Raw genomic sequence first — 20,196 nt, forward strand, 5'->3', positions numbered from 1 at the left:
AACATAATTTATCCTGTGGTGAAATTGGTGAATGCAGTGTGATTTACTGCTGCGCCTCCTGTCTAAAGGAAGCTCTGTCAGTGAACAGTTGACTGAAAGGTGGGGATTAAACAAAGAATTGCACCAACATTTTATGGCTGCAGTGGGCGTGGTGAGGGAGTTGGTTTTAAATGGCTAAATTATTTTGACTAAGGCATAACTTTATTGTTTGTTTTTATAGTTTGAAAATAAAACTACATTTAATTTAAATTAAACTGTTGTTTAATATCAACCATATAAAACATGTTACTCTTTTTATAATCTCAAACTGAAATTGATAGGGTTTTTTCAATTTTAAAGATAATTAGGTGTACAAAATGCTATTATTGAAGTGTACTTTTACAAACATATAGATGATAAAGTAGGTTTTTCAGTAACTTTTTCTGATAATAAATGTAATGCATCCTTTTTTTATTTATTTATTTTTTATTAAATTCAGTTTTATTGAAATACATTCACACACCATACAGTCATCCATGGTATACAACCCACTGTCCACAGTATGATAACATAGTTATGCATTCATCACCACAATCTATCTCTGAACATTTTCCTTACATCAGAAAGAACCAGAACAAGAATAAAAAATAAAAGTGAAAAAAGAACACTCAAATCATCCCCCCATCCCACCCCATTTGTCCTTTAGTTTTTATCCCCATTTTTCTACTCATCCATACACTAGATAAAGGGGGTGTGATCCACAAGGTCTTCACAATCACACTGTCACCCCTTGTAATCTACATTATTATACAATTGTTTTCTGGAGTCCAGACTGCTGGGTTGGAGTTTGGTAGTTTCAGGTATTTACTTCTAGCTATTCCAATACATTGAAGCCTAAGAGGTGTTATCTATATAGTGCATAAGAATGTCTATGACCTCTCGACTCCATTTGTAATCTCTCAGCCACTGAAACTATTTCGTCTCATTTTGCATCCCCCTTTTGGTCAAGAAGATACTCTCAGTCCCACGATGCCGGGTCCACATTCATCCTCGGGAGTCATATTCTGCATTGCCAGGGAGATTTACACCCCTGGGAGTCGGGTCCCACGTAGAGGGGAGGGCAGCGAGTTCACCTGTTGAGATGGCTCAGTTAGAGAGAGAGAGGGCCACATCTGAGCAACAAAGAGGTACTCAGGGGGAGACTCTTAGGCACCATTACATGCAAGTTTAGACTCTCCTTTGTGGTAATGAGCTTCGTAAGGGCAAGTCCCATGCTTGAGGGCTCAGCACATCAAACCGCCAGTCCCAGTGTTTGTGACAACATCAACACCAGTCCAGGTGAGGATGTCCAACACATCCGCACCTTCCCCCAGATCCTCGGGGCTGGGGAGGGGGAGGCTGTAAATATATTTTTTATTATCTGCCCAAATTACTCTGGAATGTGTCACTATTTCACTCCAGCCTATACTAACCTACCGTATCTCACTTCCTATTCAAAGTTCCATGCAATTGTGGTGTTCAAACAAATCGACTGTAGAGTTGTACCATTTAGAAAATTTAGATCCTGTACCAAATAGATATCTATTCCCTTGGTCTCATATGAAAGTTGAAGTTTTGAAACACAATCAGTTTCAACCTTTATCCTTTGGCCTGGCTTGCCCTGCTCTTAACCAGACCTGCTTCATTCATATCACTAATTGAAGTCTGGGATCTTTTTCAGCTTTTTTTTTTTTTTTTTTCGACAGTGGCTGTATGCACTAATACTGACATTCATATCTGCCGAGCTCTAGCTCTGAGTTTCATGTGTCTCAGAGATATGCATTGTTCCAGAGACCAGTCAGGTTATACGCTAGGGGATCAGCATCTCAAAGTTTACAGATAGGCATGTAATGCATCCTTTTGAAGAAAATTAGTATTCCATAATTTTAAGCATTCTTCAATTGCTAGATATGACTTTTTCCATTTTTTCAGTATTATAGTGAGAATATCTAGTATACAAAATGATGACCACATCTGTGATAATGAAAAAAATTTTAATTCACAGTTAAAATAAAAGGTCAGCTTTCTCCCTATTAATCATATATGTTCATTCCTTCCCTTTATATACCTGTACATTAACATTTTCTCATAACATCAGTGCCCATTTCAGCCTTTATATTTTATGATTCTGTGAAAAGGTGTGAATCTTAAGCAAAAGCCTTTTTATGTACCAATTTTGCCCCTAGGGTAGGCATTGCCTAGAACCAAGGAGGCAGCTCCCCATTTTTCCTCCCCTCTCTGGGGATGGGGTAGAAAATGAAATGCTATTTATATCATAAGATAATATTTTTTTGGTTTCCTTTGTAAATCCCTGTGTCCCAAGGTAACTTACTTAAAAATTAAATCTGGGAGAAGAAATAGTTTAGTTTCCAAACATTTTAGTTTATTTCTACTGAATGTCTAATAAGGCTCTGGAAATTCTTAGGAAAAGGGTTATCTAAATTAAGTCCTCATTTACTCTTCCTCAGTTTTCCGGTTTGCTAAAGCTGCCATTAAGCAAAATACCAGAAATGGACTGGCTTTTATAAAGGGAGTTTATTTGGTAACAAAGTTAGTCTGAAGACCATGAAAGTGTCCAAATGAAGGCATCAACACAAGGATACCTTCACTGAAGGAAGGCCAGTGGCATCCGGAAAAACTCTTTTAGCTGGGAAGGCACGCGGCTGGTGTCTTCTGATCCCAGGCTGTATTCCACTCTCAGCTCCAGTGTGTTCTTCAAAGTGTCTCCCTTGGCTGCAGCACCTCCTTCTGTCTGTGAACACTTATATAGGACCCCAGTGATTCAATTAAGACCCACCCTGAATGGGTGGGGTAACACCTCCATGAAAATTATCCAGTCAAAGGCCTCACCCACAGTTGATTGAGTCACATCTCCATGGAAACACTCAATCAAAGGATTCCAACCTAATCAACACTAATACATCTGCCCCCACAAAATTGCATTAAAGAACATGGCATTTTTGGAGACATAATACATCCAAACTGGCATACTCAAGTGGGTTCTAGTCTTCCCAGACTAGAGTCAACATAGCCCTAAGGTTTCCCTTAGGGTGGCAAAGTGCATATTTTACGTTTTGAAGTTTAGTCAGTTTGGTCTGGATAGTGAGCAACCTATGATATCATACAATTTACTGGCATTGTTTTCTGGAAATGAGTATCCATCACTAATTGAAAGCATCATGAAAGATGGAAATGAGCCTAGGATCCAGACCTTCTGGTAATGATAGAGACCTCAGAGATATTGATGATTTGTATTTTCCAGAATATTAAATCCATGTTTTCAGGAAGCATTTTCCTTAAATGAAAAGTGGATGAAAATGTAAAGAATCACTCTGTGTTGTTCTTAGTCAGCAAACATGCCTGCAAGTCTGAGAGCAGTGTTGGTGAGAAATATGGAAACTGACAGATGACTAAATTATCTGAGGTTTTTGCATTGCAAATGGTTAATAAGTAAAAAGTGGGACATTGTTCTGATTCTCTAATTTCGGGTTATATTTTTTTCCCTCAACTTTCTCCTCTGAAAAAACATTCTACTAAAATTTGATAAGGGGTAAAAATTGAGAATTTTTTTGGCCCAGCGTCTATCCTTTTCTCTTTTTAGCAGAACCAGAAATACTGTATTTTAGGAGAAGCACCCTAATGAAAGCTGTTATTGTTTAAAAATTAAAAGCCTTTTTATACTTCACTAAATATTCATTCATCAGTTCAGCCACCAGTGTTTACGGAAAACCTGCTCTCTGTCAGGTACTGTGCCGAGTCCGAGAGCAACAGAAGATGCTGTCCTGGCCCGCATGTCGCCACAGGCTAGTTGGGGAATCCAGCAGGCAAAGTAGTAGTTATGATACACGCGGGTGAGCTCCACGACCCGGAGGAGCGCCGGGGCATCGTCTCTAGGATATGCAGTCTCTAAGACGGCTGTGCCTTTAGGAGTCCTCTGACTAGCAGCTTGAATCCCGAGCTCTGGGTTTTGTTGCTGGCCTTTTACTGGGTGGCTGTGTCACAAGTCATTTGGTAACTTCACCTCTTAGGCTGCTTTCTTCACATCCGCCTCAGAGGCTGTTCTGTATTCTGAGAATGAGCTGGTGGGTAGTTATAAGGCTGTCCGGTTTCTTTCACACCAATCTGAGTGGGTGTGTGCGTGTGCATGCACATGTTTCTTGTGTATATTTGCCTCCCTTTTGAGAGGAATCAAGTCTTTTACATCTCACTGCAGTTAATTTTTTTCTGAGAAAAGTAGGTCAGGGGTGAGCAGGTTTTTTATTTTGGGCAATTCAGAATCAACAATGGTTGCTTTTTTTGCTGTTTTGTCTGTGTGTAGGGTTTTGTTTTTTGTTTTTTGTTTTTTGCTTTGTTCATGAAGTGACATGAAGCTTAATAATAAGTGTCACCTTAGTCTTTTTAATCTCTGAACTTTAAAGTGAAAATTTACAAAATGTTGAAAGGAAAGCATTTTAAAAACTAAAAACTAAAGTTAAAGGCAGTTATAAATATTAGTGGTTAGGCAGATTAATGTACTTAATGTTTCTTGAAACTTTAAAAGGAAAAAGTTGATATAGCTTAGTAAGTGTATATATGTTCTACATATGAGTAGCAGTGAACAAAACAAATAAAATCCATATCCTTGTTTAGCTTACCTTCTAATGGAGAGGCACAGACAATAAACAAATAAAAATAGAATAAATTAAAAATGCAGTGCTTGCTTTGGCAGCACACGTAGCTAAAACTGGAACACTACAGAGAGGATTAGTGTGGCCCCTGTGCAAGGATGACATGCCAATTCATGAAGCCTTCCATATTTTTATGCATGATTCTTTTGTAAACCCACAAGCTCTCTAATAAAAAAAAAAAAAATAAGGCTGGGAAGGGGGGATAAAGTGAACTGGAAGTGAGTTGGGGTTTCTGAGTTTTTGTTTTTGTATGTTTTTATGTTTGGAATACAATTCTAATTTGGTTTCACTTTTTTTTAATAGACTTTATTTTTTAGAGCAGTTTTTGGGTTAGAGAAAAACTGCACAGAAAGTACACAGAATTCCTCCATGCCCCCTCTACCTCCTCCCTTATTTTCCCCTATGTTTAACATATTACATTAGTCTGATGCATTGGAACAATATTGATTGATACATTATTATTTACTAAAGTCCATAGTTTATATTAGGGTTTACTCTTGTGTGTGTACAGTTCTATAGGTTTTCACAAATGCATAATGTACTGTATCCACCATTGCAGTTTCCTAGAGAATGGTTTCAGTGCCCTAAAACGCCCTGTGTTCCACCTACTCATCCCTCCCTCCTCCTGCTGAGCCCCTGACAGTCCCTGATCTTTTTACTGTATATAGGTTTGCCTTTTCCAGAGTGTCATAAAGTTGGAATCACAGTATGTAGCCTTTTCAGACTGGCTTCTTTCATATAGCATTATGCATTTATGGTACCTCATATCTTTTTCATAGCTTGGTAGCTCATTTTTTTTCCTTGTTGAATAATACTCCATTGTACCACAGGTTGCTGTTTTAAATAGGATGGCCAGGGAAAGCTCCACAAAGCTTCACAAAGAAAATGACATTCATGCACAATTTTAAAGAAGGAAGAAAGGGAGCCAGTCATGTCGTCCTGGAAAAGAGCATCCTTGACCCACATCCCGAGGCGGGAATGTGCTTGTTGTGTGTTCAGAACAGCAGAATATCAAACCTTTTGTCATGTATGTAGTTACTATAATGTTTACTGTATATTCTTTTGTCCCTTTAAGAGTTTAGTTCTACATTTATCTAAAAGCTGTGGAGAAAATATGGCAAAAATATGATATTTTAAATACCAAAGACAAAATTAGCAGTCTGATTCTTTATATGTATATATATGTGTGTGTGTGTGTTTGCATAGTGTGTCAGGTACAGTTGGAAGTGTCTCTACATATATTAACTCATTTAGCAACAAATGAGATACTTACTGTTTCCCCTCGACTGAATGAGGAAATGGAGGCACAGGGTGGATAGCAACTTACCTAGGCTCGCGTATCTGATAATCACCAGGGCCAGCCTTCTAACACAGGCAGGCCGGCTCCAGAATCAGGATATGTTGTCCTAGTCAATTGTCCTTTGAAATGTTTTTTTTTTGTTTTGTTTTGTTTTGTCCTAATTGTTAAGGAACAAAAACTAATAATAGAGAGCTATAAATAACTCAGACTTCTGACTTGAGAAGATACTCACCCAGAAAATTATTTTTCAGTAAACACAGTAAATTTGCTGAGTGGAGCAATCATCACATAAATTATAAGGACATGTTATAGTTGTTATTTATTCGTTCCGCACATTAACTTTTGAGCTTTCTTTATTTTTAGGAAGGTGTGCTCGTAAACCCAGAGCTAGGGAGTGGGAAGGAGTATTTTTGTTTGTTGGTTCCTTTATTTGCTGTTTGCTTTTAAATGAATGTTGAGGTGTTTTTTTTTTTATGAGAATTTAAGCCCTGCTTACTCTGATTATGTGGAAGATTATGCAATGTTCAAAGTCATTGAAAATGTGCTTGCCTACTACATTAGTATCCTAGGCCTGCTGTACAAAAAAAAAAATCAAATGCTGGGTGACTTAAAACAGCAGGAATTATTCTTGCACAGTTCTGGAGACCGGAAGTTGAAGTCAAGGCATAGACAAGGCTGTGTTCCGTCAGAAGTCTCTAGGGACGTGTTCTTCCCTGCCTCTCTCCTGGATTCTGACAGTCGCTGGCTGTCTACCCGCAGCGCTCTGTGGCCTGGGACAGTGTGCCCCTGGGCTCAGCCTTGTTGTTGCGGCCTTCACTGGGTGTTTGTGTCTCCAGATCTCTCCTTTCAGGATGCCAGTCACTGTACGAGGGCCCACCCGCATCCAGTAGGTCACATCTGCAAAGACGTAATTTTCAAATAAGGCCAATCCTCAGGTACCAGGGTTTAGGACTTCAACAACATCTTTTACTACACCTACTGTAAGATCATTTAAAGTCTGTTAAGGGCCTATACTCTTTTCCCACACTTTGTTTTGAATTTTTTTGAAACCAGAAAGTTGAAAAAAATAGTAAAATATAAAACCCTTAGATTTGCTTCTCTCCTCCCAGAACTTCATTATGTATCTGCTAAGAATAAGGATATTCTCCTATACAACTGCAGTACCATTGTCACACTTAAGAAAATTAACAATGACCTTATAGTATCATCTAATAAACAGTTCATATTCAGCTTTTCCTAATTGTGTGAAAAACACCTTAGGCAGTTTTTTGTTTGCTTGCCTATTTTATCTAGTATCTAATCTAGGTTCACACTTACATTGATTGTTGTGTCATTTTAGTCTCATCTAATCTAGAATAGTTTCCTCCTTTTCTAGAGTCTGGATGTCCAGTGTGTTGGGATTTATCTGTTTCTTCATGATTAGATTCAGGCTAAATTTTTTTGGCCAAAGTGCTATAAGTGAAACGCACTTTTTTCGCATCATCTCAGAAGGCATATAATGTCAGGTTGACCCACTATTGGTCTTGCTAAGTATGGTTCTTCTTTAAGGGAGCATCAGATCTGTCCATTGTCAAATTTCCTCTTTGTAATTGCTGCATAATCTGTGTGAGATGATACTTTGAGACATTGTGAATATCCTGTTCCCCCATAACCTGCTCAGCATTCTCAGCATCCATTGATGACCCTGGCCTGAATTAATTACTTTGGAGTGGTCACCAGTGGTTTCCTAATGCCATCATTCATCTACATTTACTGACTGGCATTTTTCAGTCAAGAAGAGTTTCCTTTTTTCCCCTCCTGTCTTTCTTTCTCTTTGAGTATTATGGGTTTGTGTGTAATTTGGTGTGTTATAATTCTTTCCTATCATTTTTGCTTTGTTACTCAATTGGTTCCTTCATTTAGCAAAGGAGGGCCTCTTCATGTCCATTTGCTTGTCCTTTGACCTGAGCCAATCAGCCTTTGAGCACTTGCTTATGGTGTCCTAGGTTCACCTTGTACTTTCCCTTCCCACATCTGGGACCAGTCATTTCTGTAAGGAGCCTTGGTACAATTTGTTGGACAGTGGCACTTAGAAACTAAAATCTGGCACTAAGTTTGCTCATTGCTGTTGGGAGATCATTGCTTGTAAACCCTTTCTGTGCACGTATCTAGGAAATAACATTTTAAAAAAACAGTAAGTTTATACTAATAACTTATCTTGATAATTCAAGATTACCTTTATTGAATTTTTGTATCTTTTTGTTATAGTGCAAAAAATGTAGTTTATATTAACATATACATTTTTCCTTATTTGCTTTAACTTATACATGTAATTACATATAATAATTTCAGAACAATACCAGTATTACTGACAGTAAATCGAAGTAACATTTAAGATTTCTTTGTGATTTGTTCTGTCCTCAGAATATATTCCACCAAATACAGTCGAGTACTGTGTTCAAAAGTTGCTTGAATCCACATAGGTAATCATTTTCATTAGTATCTGTTTGTTCTTTTTGCATTTCTTTTTGCAAAAATAAGTATACAGATATATGTACACACACAAACATATATACATATTTGCATATAGTTTTTTTCTTCAACAAAAGGTAGCGTATTATATATTATGTATGTATATGTTTGCATATATACACACACACATACATACACATATATATGTGTATATACACTTTTTTCACTCAATAATAGTTCTTGGAAATTACTGCATATCATTTCATGGAGAACCTCCTTATTGTTTTATACCGCTGTTTACTACTTGATTATGTGAATGAACCACACTTGGGTTAATGCCAACATTTTCTTATTACAAATACTACCACAGTGAGTAACCTTACTTGTAGGCATGTGTCTTCAGGGTAAATTTATATCATCCATGTTGTTGGATAAAAGGGTAAACGTGCGTGCAGTTTTCTTTCCCTCCATAGGGATTGAACCATCTTGCTTTCCTAACAACACTGTAGGAGTGTCTGCTATCCCACAACCTTGTCCACAGAGTATGTTAAACTTTTGAAGTTTTGCCAATTTGATAAGTAAGAAATTGTTCCTTGGTTTAGTTTTAATATACATTTTTAGAATTGTGAGTATGGTTAAGCATCTTTTTATATGTTTATGAACCACTTGTTTTATCTTTTTCTGAGAACAGTCTATTAATGTCTTTTGCCTTTTTTTAATTTCGGATTTTGAGTGCTCCTTTCATCCCCACCCTCTGCTTAGATTTTAAGAACTCGGCTGAAAAGGGAGACTCATCCTTTATTTATAAGTTGCAGATTTGTTCTCCTAGTTTGTTGTTTAGCTTTTGACTATGCAGCACAAAATTTTATGTAGAAAGGCTTTCCCCATACCTAGGTATTTTAATTTCCTGTTACTTAAAGTAGATATTATGAACTATTAAACATTGGGAATTTATTAGCTCACAGTTTGAGGCTGTGAAAATATCCATCAAGGTGATGCTTTCTTCCCAAAGACTGGCTGCCGGCGATCCTTGGCTCCTCTGCCACATGGCAAGGCACATGGTGGAGTCTGCTGGTCTCTCTCTTCTCCTCCAGTTTTCATTGATTTCAGCTTCTTGCTTCCCTGGCTTTCTCTCTCTCTCTTGCTTCTGTTTATACAGGACTACAGTAATAGGAATAAGGTCCATCCTGAATGAGATGGGCCATACCTTCACTCAGGCCACCTCTTCACAAGATCCTACTTACAATGGGTTCACACCCACTGGAATGGATTAAATTTAAGAACATGTTTTTCTGGGGTACGTACAGCTTCAAACCACCATGCTAGGTTTATGAAGGAATTAATCATGTTTTCTTCTAGGATTGATATAGCTTCATTTTTAGCATTTAAATATCTGATCCATTAAGTATTTGTTATCCTGGTGTATGGTGTGAGAAAAAGATCCTATATCTTTTTTCCAGTAGACCATCCAGTTGTCCCAATATCATGTATTAAAGAAATCTCTTCCTATTCATATGTTTCCTTTCCATATGCATTTGGATGAACTTTTTAATCTGTTGTTTTGTTCTCCATATCTATTATGCATTGGTACCATGTTGTTATAACTACAAATACTTTTTATAGTATGTGTTGATATTTAATAATGCTTATTTCCACTCATTGCTCTCTTTTTTTTCAGGATTTTTCTAGGTATACTTCCATGCATCTTCTTCTATGTAAAGTTTAGAATCAACTTGTGTAGTGCTGGGGAAAAAGTACTTATTATTGTTGGAATCACATTAAATTCATATATTATCTTGGCAGAATTGAATTTTTGTGGTGTTATTTTGTTCTGTCTCAGAACAAGGGACATCTTTCCACTTGTTCAAGACTGCCTGTGTCTTGATAAATTCAGAAGTATTTTAATGTTTTCATCATTTTATTTTGCACATTGTATTTCTTCAAGTGTTTTATCTTTTATATTGCTAATATTAATGGGGTGTTTTCTTCCACTATATCTTCCACCTGGTTGCTGTTTATATATACACAGGATATTGATTTTTGTATACTAGATTTTCTCTCCTAACTTTCTGAATTATTTTGTTAGTCCTTTGTGTTAATTTTGCATTGATTCTTTCAGGCATTCTAGGTATAAAATCATATTCTCTGAAAATTATCGTTTTTATAATCTACAGTCTTAATGCAGATAACTTTGTAGTAAATTTGACAGAAGAGGTCCATGCACTCTTAAACTCTATATTCTGCTGTAACATTTTATTCCATTTCTTCATTGCCATAGGTAATCAAAGCATAATGCTCTCTCTGTCCTGTATGAAGTTCATGGGGATTTCCAAAATTCAAATAGGATGCATAGTTATTTTGTTTTCTGAATCATAAATAAATTTAAAAAGTGTCATGACAGGGAAGATAGAGGCTCTCCTGTTTTAGCACAGTGTCTTGTCCTCCATGGGTAACCCATAAACATTTGGAGATGAAACAAAAGATATACATTCTGGCTTCAGAATTTGGCACTCCTCTTGCCTGTTTCATTTTTTTTTTTTTTTCCAATAAATCTGATTGTCTTTGTTCTCTTTGTTGTTCCTGAATTGAATGTTGGTAGAATTTAAAAAAACTTTAAAAGTATATAGCATGCTTCTAGTCAAATCAGTCAGTCACAATGGGGTAAAAATATAAGATAAAATAAAATAAAATAAAATACCTGAAGTGTCTCTCAGGAAACATAAAATTCCTTCCATTTTCTTCCGTAAGTTGTTTTAATATCTGGAAAATTAGGAATATTTGTCAGTAATACATTTCATTTTTGCAATAAGTTTAGGAATTTTATCAAGGAATAGGTAGATGAACGTTTTTGAAAACAGTCACAGAACAGTAACTAAAACATCCTGATGATGAACGCACACAGTAACCTGGCATTACAGCCTGTGAACCTGATTTTCATTTGGTGAGTGTTTAAGCCACCTCTTGGAGACCCTGGCACTGTGGAAACAAAAATGAGTAACTCAGGTCCCAACCACAGGGGTTAAACAAACACATAAATGGGTTTGGGGTTGGGGACTCAGAGGCATGGGTTTCTGCCCTGGTTTGTGTGTCCTTGGAAAAGTTACTTACCTTGTCAGAGCCACTGTTTCCTTCTTTTAAAATAGGGAGATCTTTGTGGTTTAGTAAAATTCTTAATAATTGTTTTGTGTTTGTTTAGTTTTGTTTGAATTGAAGAGATCTTCTAACCTCTCCCATTGAGCTCAGTGGATGACATCAAATGAAGTTCATTTGATCTTCTTCAGGTTACTGAGGCTGCTTAAGAGAGTTGTTAGTTTACTTTGTCTGCTTTTAGTTTATGGCTCCAGCTATACTGATGGAAGTCTGAGCTGTGCAAAACAAAAAGAACCTGGCCACCTGTTGCCCTTCTGCTGAGGCAGAGGAGTAAGCTTCTCTTCTTGTCTCATCTGATGCAAGTTACAGTCTCCCAATAACGGCCTGGCAGCACATTCTTCTAGCAGAATAGGCTAGAAGAATAGGTCCACTGCCAGGCCCTTAATGTACTGCAAGCATTTGGCTCGCAAGGGGATTTAAGCTTCTGCTGGCTGAGAGCCCCCCCCATGAGGTCTGAAAGCCCAGTCTTCCGCTCACACCTTTGGAAGATGCCTGCTTCCCCTGAGTGGAGGAAAGGGAGCAAAGCACCCTACCCCCTGTCTGACACACTGGCACTGAGACGCCAGAAGAGTTTGCCAGCCCTCAACCCTTGGTCTGTGTAAACCTTTAGAAAGGTACAAAACTGCATGTGATTTCAAATTTTGAAGTCCTTGGACAAGTGAAAAAGAAGATGCTCACCTGGAAGGTTAAGTGGGAGGATTATGACATAGATAACATTTACAAAGGTAGAGATAAAATGAGCTGAAAAATTAAACAATAGGATCCAATTTCCCTGAGCAGAAAAGTGCTAAAAGTCTGAAGGTCAATAGGGTGTATCAAGTCCCAGGAAAGACTAATGACAGCAAAGGCAGCTCTAGACATGTCTTGGTGAAATCTCCAATTTCCTAGACAAAGGGAAAACCATACAAGCTTCTGTACAGGATGAACAGGTTTCTTACATACGAAGGACAATCTGGTGGGCATTGGACTTCTCACCTAAAACTAGAAACTGGGTGACAGTGAACTAACACATAGAGGCAACCTAGGTAGAGAATTTTCTACACCACATCCATTATTCAGACATGGTGTCATATCTCTGCCAGGAAAGGAAGGCATACTTGGAATTGCAAGGATTTAGAGAGTCCTCTAGGCAAGTGACAACTAAATCAGAACAGAAATCTCAAGATACTGGAGAAAAGCTTACTTTTTCTGTTAAACATAGGCGAAAACATGGTTTTTCCCTACGGTATGTCCTCTTGTTTCCTGAGTTCATTCTTAGCACTTTTACACGTTCCTGTAAACCCTACTTCCATCCCTTTAAACTTAATTATATAAATGTATAGAGAAGAAGGGGGAAGTAAAAGTTTAATCTTGGTGTGGGGGAAGGGTGTATTGGTAAGTACAGGATCTTGGATCAGGCATTTTATTTGGATAAATAATAAATGTTATTGTTATTATACTTGTTTTTGTTCTTATTATAACTTAACTTTTATACTGCCTTTCTTACTAGATTTTAAACCATATGAAGAAAGAAATTAGATGTTAGGAGATAAAAATGTTTATAATAGCATATAGTTAGTTTTGAACATTGCAGTCTACAGAATGGACTTCATCATCCCATTTAACCTTTGCAGAAGTCCTGTGAAATAGATGTCATTAATATCCTCATGTTACAAATGAGGTGCTAGAGACCATGAGGGTAAATATGTTTTCCAAAACTCAAACAACCACTTAGCGCTAAAACTTACCAGAGATGTTCCTCCTGCTCCAAAACCTGTTTCCAAAAATGTCCACTTGTTTTTTGCCTGTGTTGCCTAGCAGATGGCCTGCAAGAGAAGTAAATATTTACTGATCAATAAATTTACTCTACATGTCGTATATTCTTAAGTTCAAGATACTCTAATTAAAACATCCCTAGGATAACTCAGATATTTTAACTATTTTCCTGCTCAGTTAATATAAGCTTAACTTAGAATGTGAATACAAAAAAGTATTTTCATTTTATTGAATGTTTCCCAGAGAGCAAGCTACTTGTTATTATTAGTTTTCTCTTACAGATATTCCTGAATAAAGTGAAAGTGAGATACATATATTGATTTTTTGAAGTAAAATTTACTTAAAATAGAAAGCTGTTTTGTAACATTTTTTCTTTAAACTTATTCCTTTCTGCATATTCTTTACTAAAAGTTTGAACCATCATTTCTGACTGCATTTCCAAATGATCTCATTTCTCTAGGCATTCTAAATTTAAAACTAACTTTATAACTTTGGACCATCCACCTTTTAGAATTCTAGTATTCAACACATTCTTTTGTGGAAATTGAAACTATAAAATATGTAAATTTTTTTTCTTATGCAGTAATTCTGTAAGATGAGGATGTAGATTTTTTGTTTTGCATTGTTCTAGAGTCACTTCTGATTGGATAATAATTTTAAAATTAGTAATCAGACTAGCTCAGTCTTCTAGCAGTCAGATTATTATAGTGAGAAAAGACATGTAAGATGTTGCTGATTCCTGAAGCCTGTGGTATGGTCACTCAAATGCAGAAGCCTGTGTGTTATGCAGACTGGATCAGTGGTTGCAGCTCCAGAAGGCTGCAGGAGTGTGGGGCTGGGCATCAGGGATTTCATGGTTGGTTCTGTGTACTTCGGTATTCAAGAATCTACATTATTTGAATATTTTCCAAAATATATTTGCTTATTATTTTTAAAAACGTTAAACTCTTCAATCTAAGAAACTTAAAAAGTCCGTGTTATTCTATGAATAAAAGTACGTCTTTCCATCAAAATTAACTTGAAGGCTTTGTGCTTATACTTAAGACAAAACCCTATTAATGTACTCGATAGTGTTTCTTCAAAACCAGGCATCTCTGTTGCACTAGACTTTTACTTCTTGAGGTCAGAAATCATAATTTGTTTATCTTTTATCCCTGAGTGCCAGGTAGCCACTCAATAAATCTTAGTTGATTGGACAAAGGTAGTATAGTGAATGCCTTTTGCTTCACTGGCAAACAATAGCTGATGAAGGATATTTTTAAATGAAGTAAAAACTATATGGGTTTTTTAATAAAGTCTAATGGTGCTTTGTTCATTTTGAATGTGCTCTTGCAAGATGATAACATGTGACTGTTTGTGTGGCTCACTCTTAATCCCTTATCATCACTATAAGAAAAAAAGAGTTAAATGCTTCCAGAGGAGAGGAACTAGCATTTTTGTTTCAAGCAGCAATTTTGCTGATTCCTAGTAGCAGTATGTTGCCATTCTCACCAGCTCTTCATGTGACAGCCATGAGCATTATTCAGACACACTGTTTTAATATCCTAATTCAGATGTTGGTTTGCTGATGGACAGAGATTGAAAAGTAAATGAGACACATACCTGTGCTCATTTTTAACTTGAGCTAGACTTTGAACCAGTTTCTTTACAGATGAGATGGCATGTGTTACATCCTTAAAGGCTGTTTATTACAAAGAAATGAAGTCAAGGGCATTGAGATCAAAAAGATAAGTCCATTCGTGATGAGTTTAGCAGGCAACGTTATCATTTTAAAGGAATCAGAGTATTGTTTTTTTCTTCAGATACTCCATGGTGTTTGAATATGATAAATAGCAGAATATGTCATAGTAGGAAGTCAGGTGATCAAAGAGAAATTCCAATAGAATTATTTATTCCTTTTGAGAAAATAAGGAAGTGATTTCTTTCGTAGCCTCTGTGATCATTTTTTATGAAAATTCAATGACCTCAAGTCAGAAGTGGAACTTCATGGAAGAAATGCAGCAGCGCCCATACAGTGGAATCGGTTTTGAGTCGCAAGCAGGACATGGACACATCTTGCTCTATTGCTGGATGCTGCTTGAATGGAAAATCGGCTGAACTAACCTTGACTCAGTCTGTTAGGTAGCTAAACCCTCCCACTGTTTCTGACTAAAGGATTCCTGGTACACTTTAAAGGATCCTGCCGTCTGAGAGCAAGGTTCTTTTCTTGTAAGCTCTAGGAGTCACGTCTTACTAACATAAATGTTTTCAAAATAAAATGATCAGGCATAATAAGCAAATATTCATAGTCTTCTCTTTTCATAGGTTTTATCAGCATGAAAGGAAAGCCTTGTGTCCATCATGCAGACACAGCACCAATGGTAAGGCAGTCTGCTTCTGTCTTGGTAAAGCTGTTGAGAAGCTGCAAAATGACACTGGTCATGATGACACAAAATGCCAGAGTAGAAAACTCTTAAGACCTCCCTTAAGCCAGAAGTTATATCCCCTCAAGAAGTTAGCCTTGTGCTTCTCAGTGAAGGAGACGTTCAAAAATGTTTGCCATTTTTGCCATAATATTGAGATATTAATGTTTATGAATGGAATGTTTTTTTAAAAAGTCACTGGTTTTGATAAAGTAATGTAAATTTGCATGCAGTTTGATTTAAGCCCTTCTTAAAATGAGTGTTATTTTGTGCACTGTCAGCACTTTTTAGTTTTTATCAACAGAGGACCATTATACTTTATTTCTCTTACACGTTGCTTTGCTTTATTATAAATAGAAGTGAAATATTATCTATTATCCCACTTCTGTATTACTGAAGTTGTTCTGTATTACTGAACAACCATGAGGTGGTTAACAATTATGGTATTGGTTTACTATATTTTAAAAAATTATAGATTATATAGAAGGAAGATAATTAAATTTCCATTTACTTTTAATTTATGAATTTAATATTTAGTATAAAATATATACCAGTTGTGAGTTCCCAGTTAAAGGATTCATAAGATGATCTAGAGTACATCTTAGTCTTTCCTAATAGAATTTTATTTTTGTCCTTTCTTTATAATAAGTCTCTCAAGTATTACATTTGATTTATTAGGTCCTGTTGTGAAAAAGATTTGGTAATGCCTCTTTTTTGAGAATATTTAATATTAAACTGTATTTGAATTGTATCACAAATTTTCTATTTGTGGTAAATCCATATAACTGGTTTAACATATTTGATAACTCAATACCTGGGCCTCCAGAAAAGATCAGTGTATAAGGAATTAGTCCTCAGCCTAATTCTGAAAGGTACTTGACTATAGGATGTGTTTCAGTTATCCTGTAGTAAGTGTGGTAAAAAAGTAGCTATAACATTATGTTAATTTTATTCTTAAGTATTAAAAATTGAAGGTTAGTAATTAAGGAAAATAAATTATTTTACTGTATTTGAATAATGTACTCAGTTGGGTTATTTTACATACTTTTGAAGTTTGTTTTTATTCCTAAGGCTTGACTTTGGCACCTGTGTTTACATTTCTGTTTTGTTTGTATTTTCTGGAACTCAGGGAAGTGCAGCCTGTCACAGTTTTTGTCTTGTGCCCTCCGGGCTGATTGTAGATTTCTGTGCTAATTAAATGATGAAGTCGTGGAACCAAATCCTGGTGCTCTGAAATCATGAGAAATAATGCTATTAACAAAAGCAGAAGTACCCTCCTGATTTCAAAACAGCTCCATGAATCAGGAACAAAATCTAATACAAAATAGTTTAGGCATTGTTGGATTAATTTGACGAATAGCACCTAATATATTAGTAAGACTTCTACTCTGTGAAATCAATAAGATTTAATATGCTTGGTTTGTATAGGCAGTCACCGAAACACTCTTTTCTCCTGGTTTTGCCTTGAGCCAAGCACCATCTCGGTGTGATTTTCTGAGGTAGGACTAACTGCTGTTCTGCTTTTGTCTCTTTACTACAATCCAAATGGACTCTGTCCCCCTCTCCCCCCAGCCTCCCAGCCTGCCAACAGTCAGCCATGGTCCGTTCTCTGCCCTCTGAATGGAGTCACCCTCTGTCCCGCACCCAAGGCCGTCTGGTCCCTTTGATAGTAAAGTCTGATTTTCTCAGAAAGATCATTTTACCTAATTTCCGTCCTTAGAACCTGTGCATCCTTTCCCTAAAGGATTTAAGAGAAGAGCACATTTGAAGATAAGGGAAGTAGAAGGGAGTCTGTCTGAAAATTTAACAAGGTGGGTTGATTAGGTGCCTGGACTTTGTACTATATAGGACCCCAAAAGGAGAGATGCCATGATTTAAAAGTCACTGTCTGGGGCCTGTATAAAAAATAGAGAGGGAGTGGGCCAGGCTTTCAGAATGGCTGAAGCTGGGGCCCTGAGTGACTTCTTGCTCCCATGCCTAACCCCCAGGCTCCAGCTTTCTCCTCTGCCTCTAAACACTCCCACGTTCCTCGTGAGGGAGCCCCTGCTCAAGGACCAGCAAGCTTGGCTTGGACCCGGGTGGAAGATGCAGGTTTCCGCTGCTCAGCAGTGAGAGAAGTGAGGGCAGGAGAATCTCTCATCTCTGTAGCAGGGCAAGATGTGCTTCTTTACACGCCTCAAGTTCAATTTCTGAGTGAGTTTTTCAGAAAATCTATGGTTCCAGGGTATCGTTCAATCCTCTGGCACTATATATAATGTGGTGTTCTTGAAGTAAATAGAGGTGAGCCTGTGAGTAGACCCACTCTGTCCCTTTGTTCTGGGCTCACTCTTACTCTTTTATTTACTTGTTTCCTTTTTGGTTTTGTTTTATTTTTGTTTTCCTTTTATTACGTGTGCTTTGATATTTTTTGGGTTTTTATAGTTTACACTGCTTTAGAAAATAAATATATTTTGCCTTTTTAAAAATGCAATTGCTAATTAACTTTAAGTTCTTTAAAAAACTTTCATCTTACATTTCTCATAAAAACAGAGTTAAATGGTATGTTCAGAATCACTGCATTTGAAACAAGGCATTTAGTATTCTCTTCTGTTTTTTCCCTGTTCTCCTCCATTGATTTTTTCTATCATTTTTAATATAATCCAGATAAATAATATTAAATTATTACTTTTAAATTTATATCTCACCTCTTTTGAAAACGTTTGACTTCTGCATTCAGGGTTGTGGTGGTGATTTTGCCCAAGCTCTATTTTGTTCCAAAGGTGGCATTAAAATCTTATGCCATTGGGGCTGGCCCCTATGAAGCTTGTTGCTGCAAGGAGAGGCTAAACCTGCTTGTAACTGTGCCTAAGGGTCTCCCCCTGAGTGCCTCTTTGTTGCTCAGATGTGGCCCTTTCTCTCTAAGTCACCTTGGCAGGTGACCTTGCTGCCCTCCCCCCTACGTGGGACCTGACTCCCAGGGGTATAAATCTCCCTGGCAACGCAGGATATGACTCCCGGGGATGAATCTGGACCCAGCATCATGGGATTGAGAACATCTTCTTGACCAAAAGGGGGATGCAAAATGAAACAAAATGGAGCATCAGTGGCTGAGAGATTTCAAATGGAGTCGAGAGGTCACGCTGGTGGACATTCTTATGCACTATATAGATAGCACTTTTTAGGTTTTAATATATTGGAATAGCTAGACGTAAATACCCAAAACTACTAAACTCCAACCCAGTAGCCTTGACTCACAGACGATTATATAACAGTGTAGCTTACAATGGGTGACAGTGTGATTGTGAAAACCCTGTGGATCGCGCTCCCTTTATCCAGTGTATGAATGGATGAGTAGAAAAATGGGGACAAAACCTAAATGAAAAATTGGGTGGGATGGGAGGGGTGATCTGGGTGGTGTTGTTTTTTTATTTCTTTTATTTAAAAAAAATGCGAATCACAGGGAAAAAAAAAAATCTTATGCCAGCTTTTCCGCTTTCCCTCTCCTTTCCTTCGGTTCCTGAACAGTTTGACCTAAAGCCATTAGGTGAGGCGGAGCAAGACTGGCATCCACACAGTGGCTCGGAGTTGAGTGGGAAGGGGCAAGCCAGCCAGGGCCACTCAGCTGGGGATGATGGGGTAGGGCTAGAAGGGCTGGAGCAGGTACGAGAGGGCTTCCACGTGAGGCATGGCTTGGTGGAGAGCACAGTAGCCCCAGTGGCTGAGGAGGGCATCAAGGAGAAGGGCTGATGCTGAGACCCAGATATTCTTTACATATGTGGGAGTTGATCAAATAATTGGATGTCTTAGATGTTGGGAGCCTGGTTTCTCACTTTCAGAAGAGAAAGTTAACAAACGTGGAAAGGTGCAGCCTAGATGGATTGATGGATTGCAATTGGTGGCATCACTGTGAACTCCTGGTTTTCCAAATATAGAGAGAGTGAGATGGACAGAGGAGTGAATACAGGTAACAGTGCACCCCGTCCCCTGAGAGGGTCTCCTAGCACTCCCATCTTGACTTCTAAATTCCATTCTCCACAAAAAGAAACCAGCCCTTATTCCAAGGCTGGAGCTGGAAAATACAAGAAGAGTTTGCAGAACATCTTTTGTGCCAGAATGCAAGCAAAAGCTCAAAATTTTGGAGATATTTTTAAGAGATTGAGAAGTCAGCTTAAAGGGGTTCCACTGGTTAAATCAAAAACCATTTGAACTTCACAATAAATATTGTAACCCATTGGATAAAATTGGCACCTATGACTTCATACAGATGTCAAGAAATAAATGAATGAATTTAAAGTTTGATGGGGAATGAGATATTGGCATAGTTTGCCCCCTCAAAACACCTGTCAGTTGCAAAGGAGAAAAGAGTAACTTTACAGTGGGAAGCCTAGTAGACACACAATAAACAAGTGGTCAAAGCAAACAGCAGTAATGGGATAAATTGGAATCACATGCCACCTGATACCATGCAGTAAGA

General features: G+C 37.5%; 1 protein-coding gene and 1 non-coding gene across 16 annotated transcripts in view; both read left to right on the forward strand.

Annotated features, from left to right (window-relative positions):
- Positions 1 to 20,196, forward strand: part of AHI1 (Abelson helper integration site 1) — a 259,799-nt gene that overhangs the window by 150,187 nt on the left and 89,416 nt on the right. For 14 of the 15 annotated variants that reach the window (XR_005217783.1, XM_037842195.1, XM_037842193.1 and 11 more), the window contains one exon: positions 15,646 to 15,701. The exons of the other annotated variant lie outside the window; for it this stretch is intronic. Coding sequence is in view for 13 of the 14 variants with exons in the window: in XM_037842195.1 (XP_037698123.1) it covers positions 15,646 to 15,701 (56 nt within the window). In the remaining variant the exon portion in view is untranslated. The remainder of the gene's footprint in view (positions 1 to 15,645; positions 15,702 to 20,196) is intronic. 15 annotated transcript variants of the gene reach the window in all.
- On the forward strand, positions 4,711 to 4,818 carry LOC119541073. The gene has a single exon (XR_005218202.1). It is a non-coding gene; the product is annotated as a U6 spliceosomal RNA (small nuclear RNA).

The sequence above is a fragment of the Choloepus didactylus genome, chromosome 7 (genome assembly GCF_015220235.1).
Source record: "Choloepus didactylus isolate mChoDid1 chromosome 7, mChoDid1.pri, whole genome shotgun sequence".
NCBI lineage: Eukaryota > Metazoa > Chordata > Mammalia > Pilosa > Megalonychidae > Choloepus > Choloepus didactylus.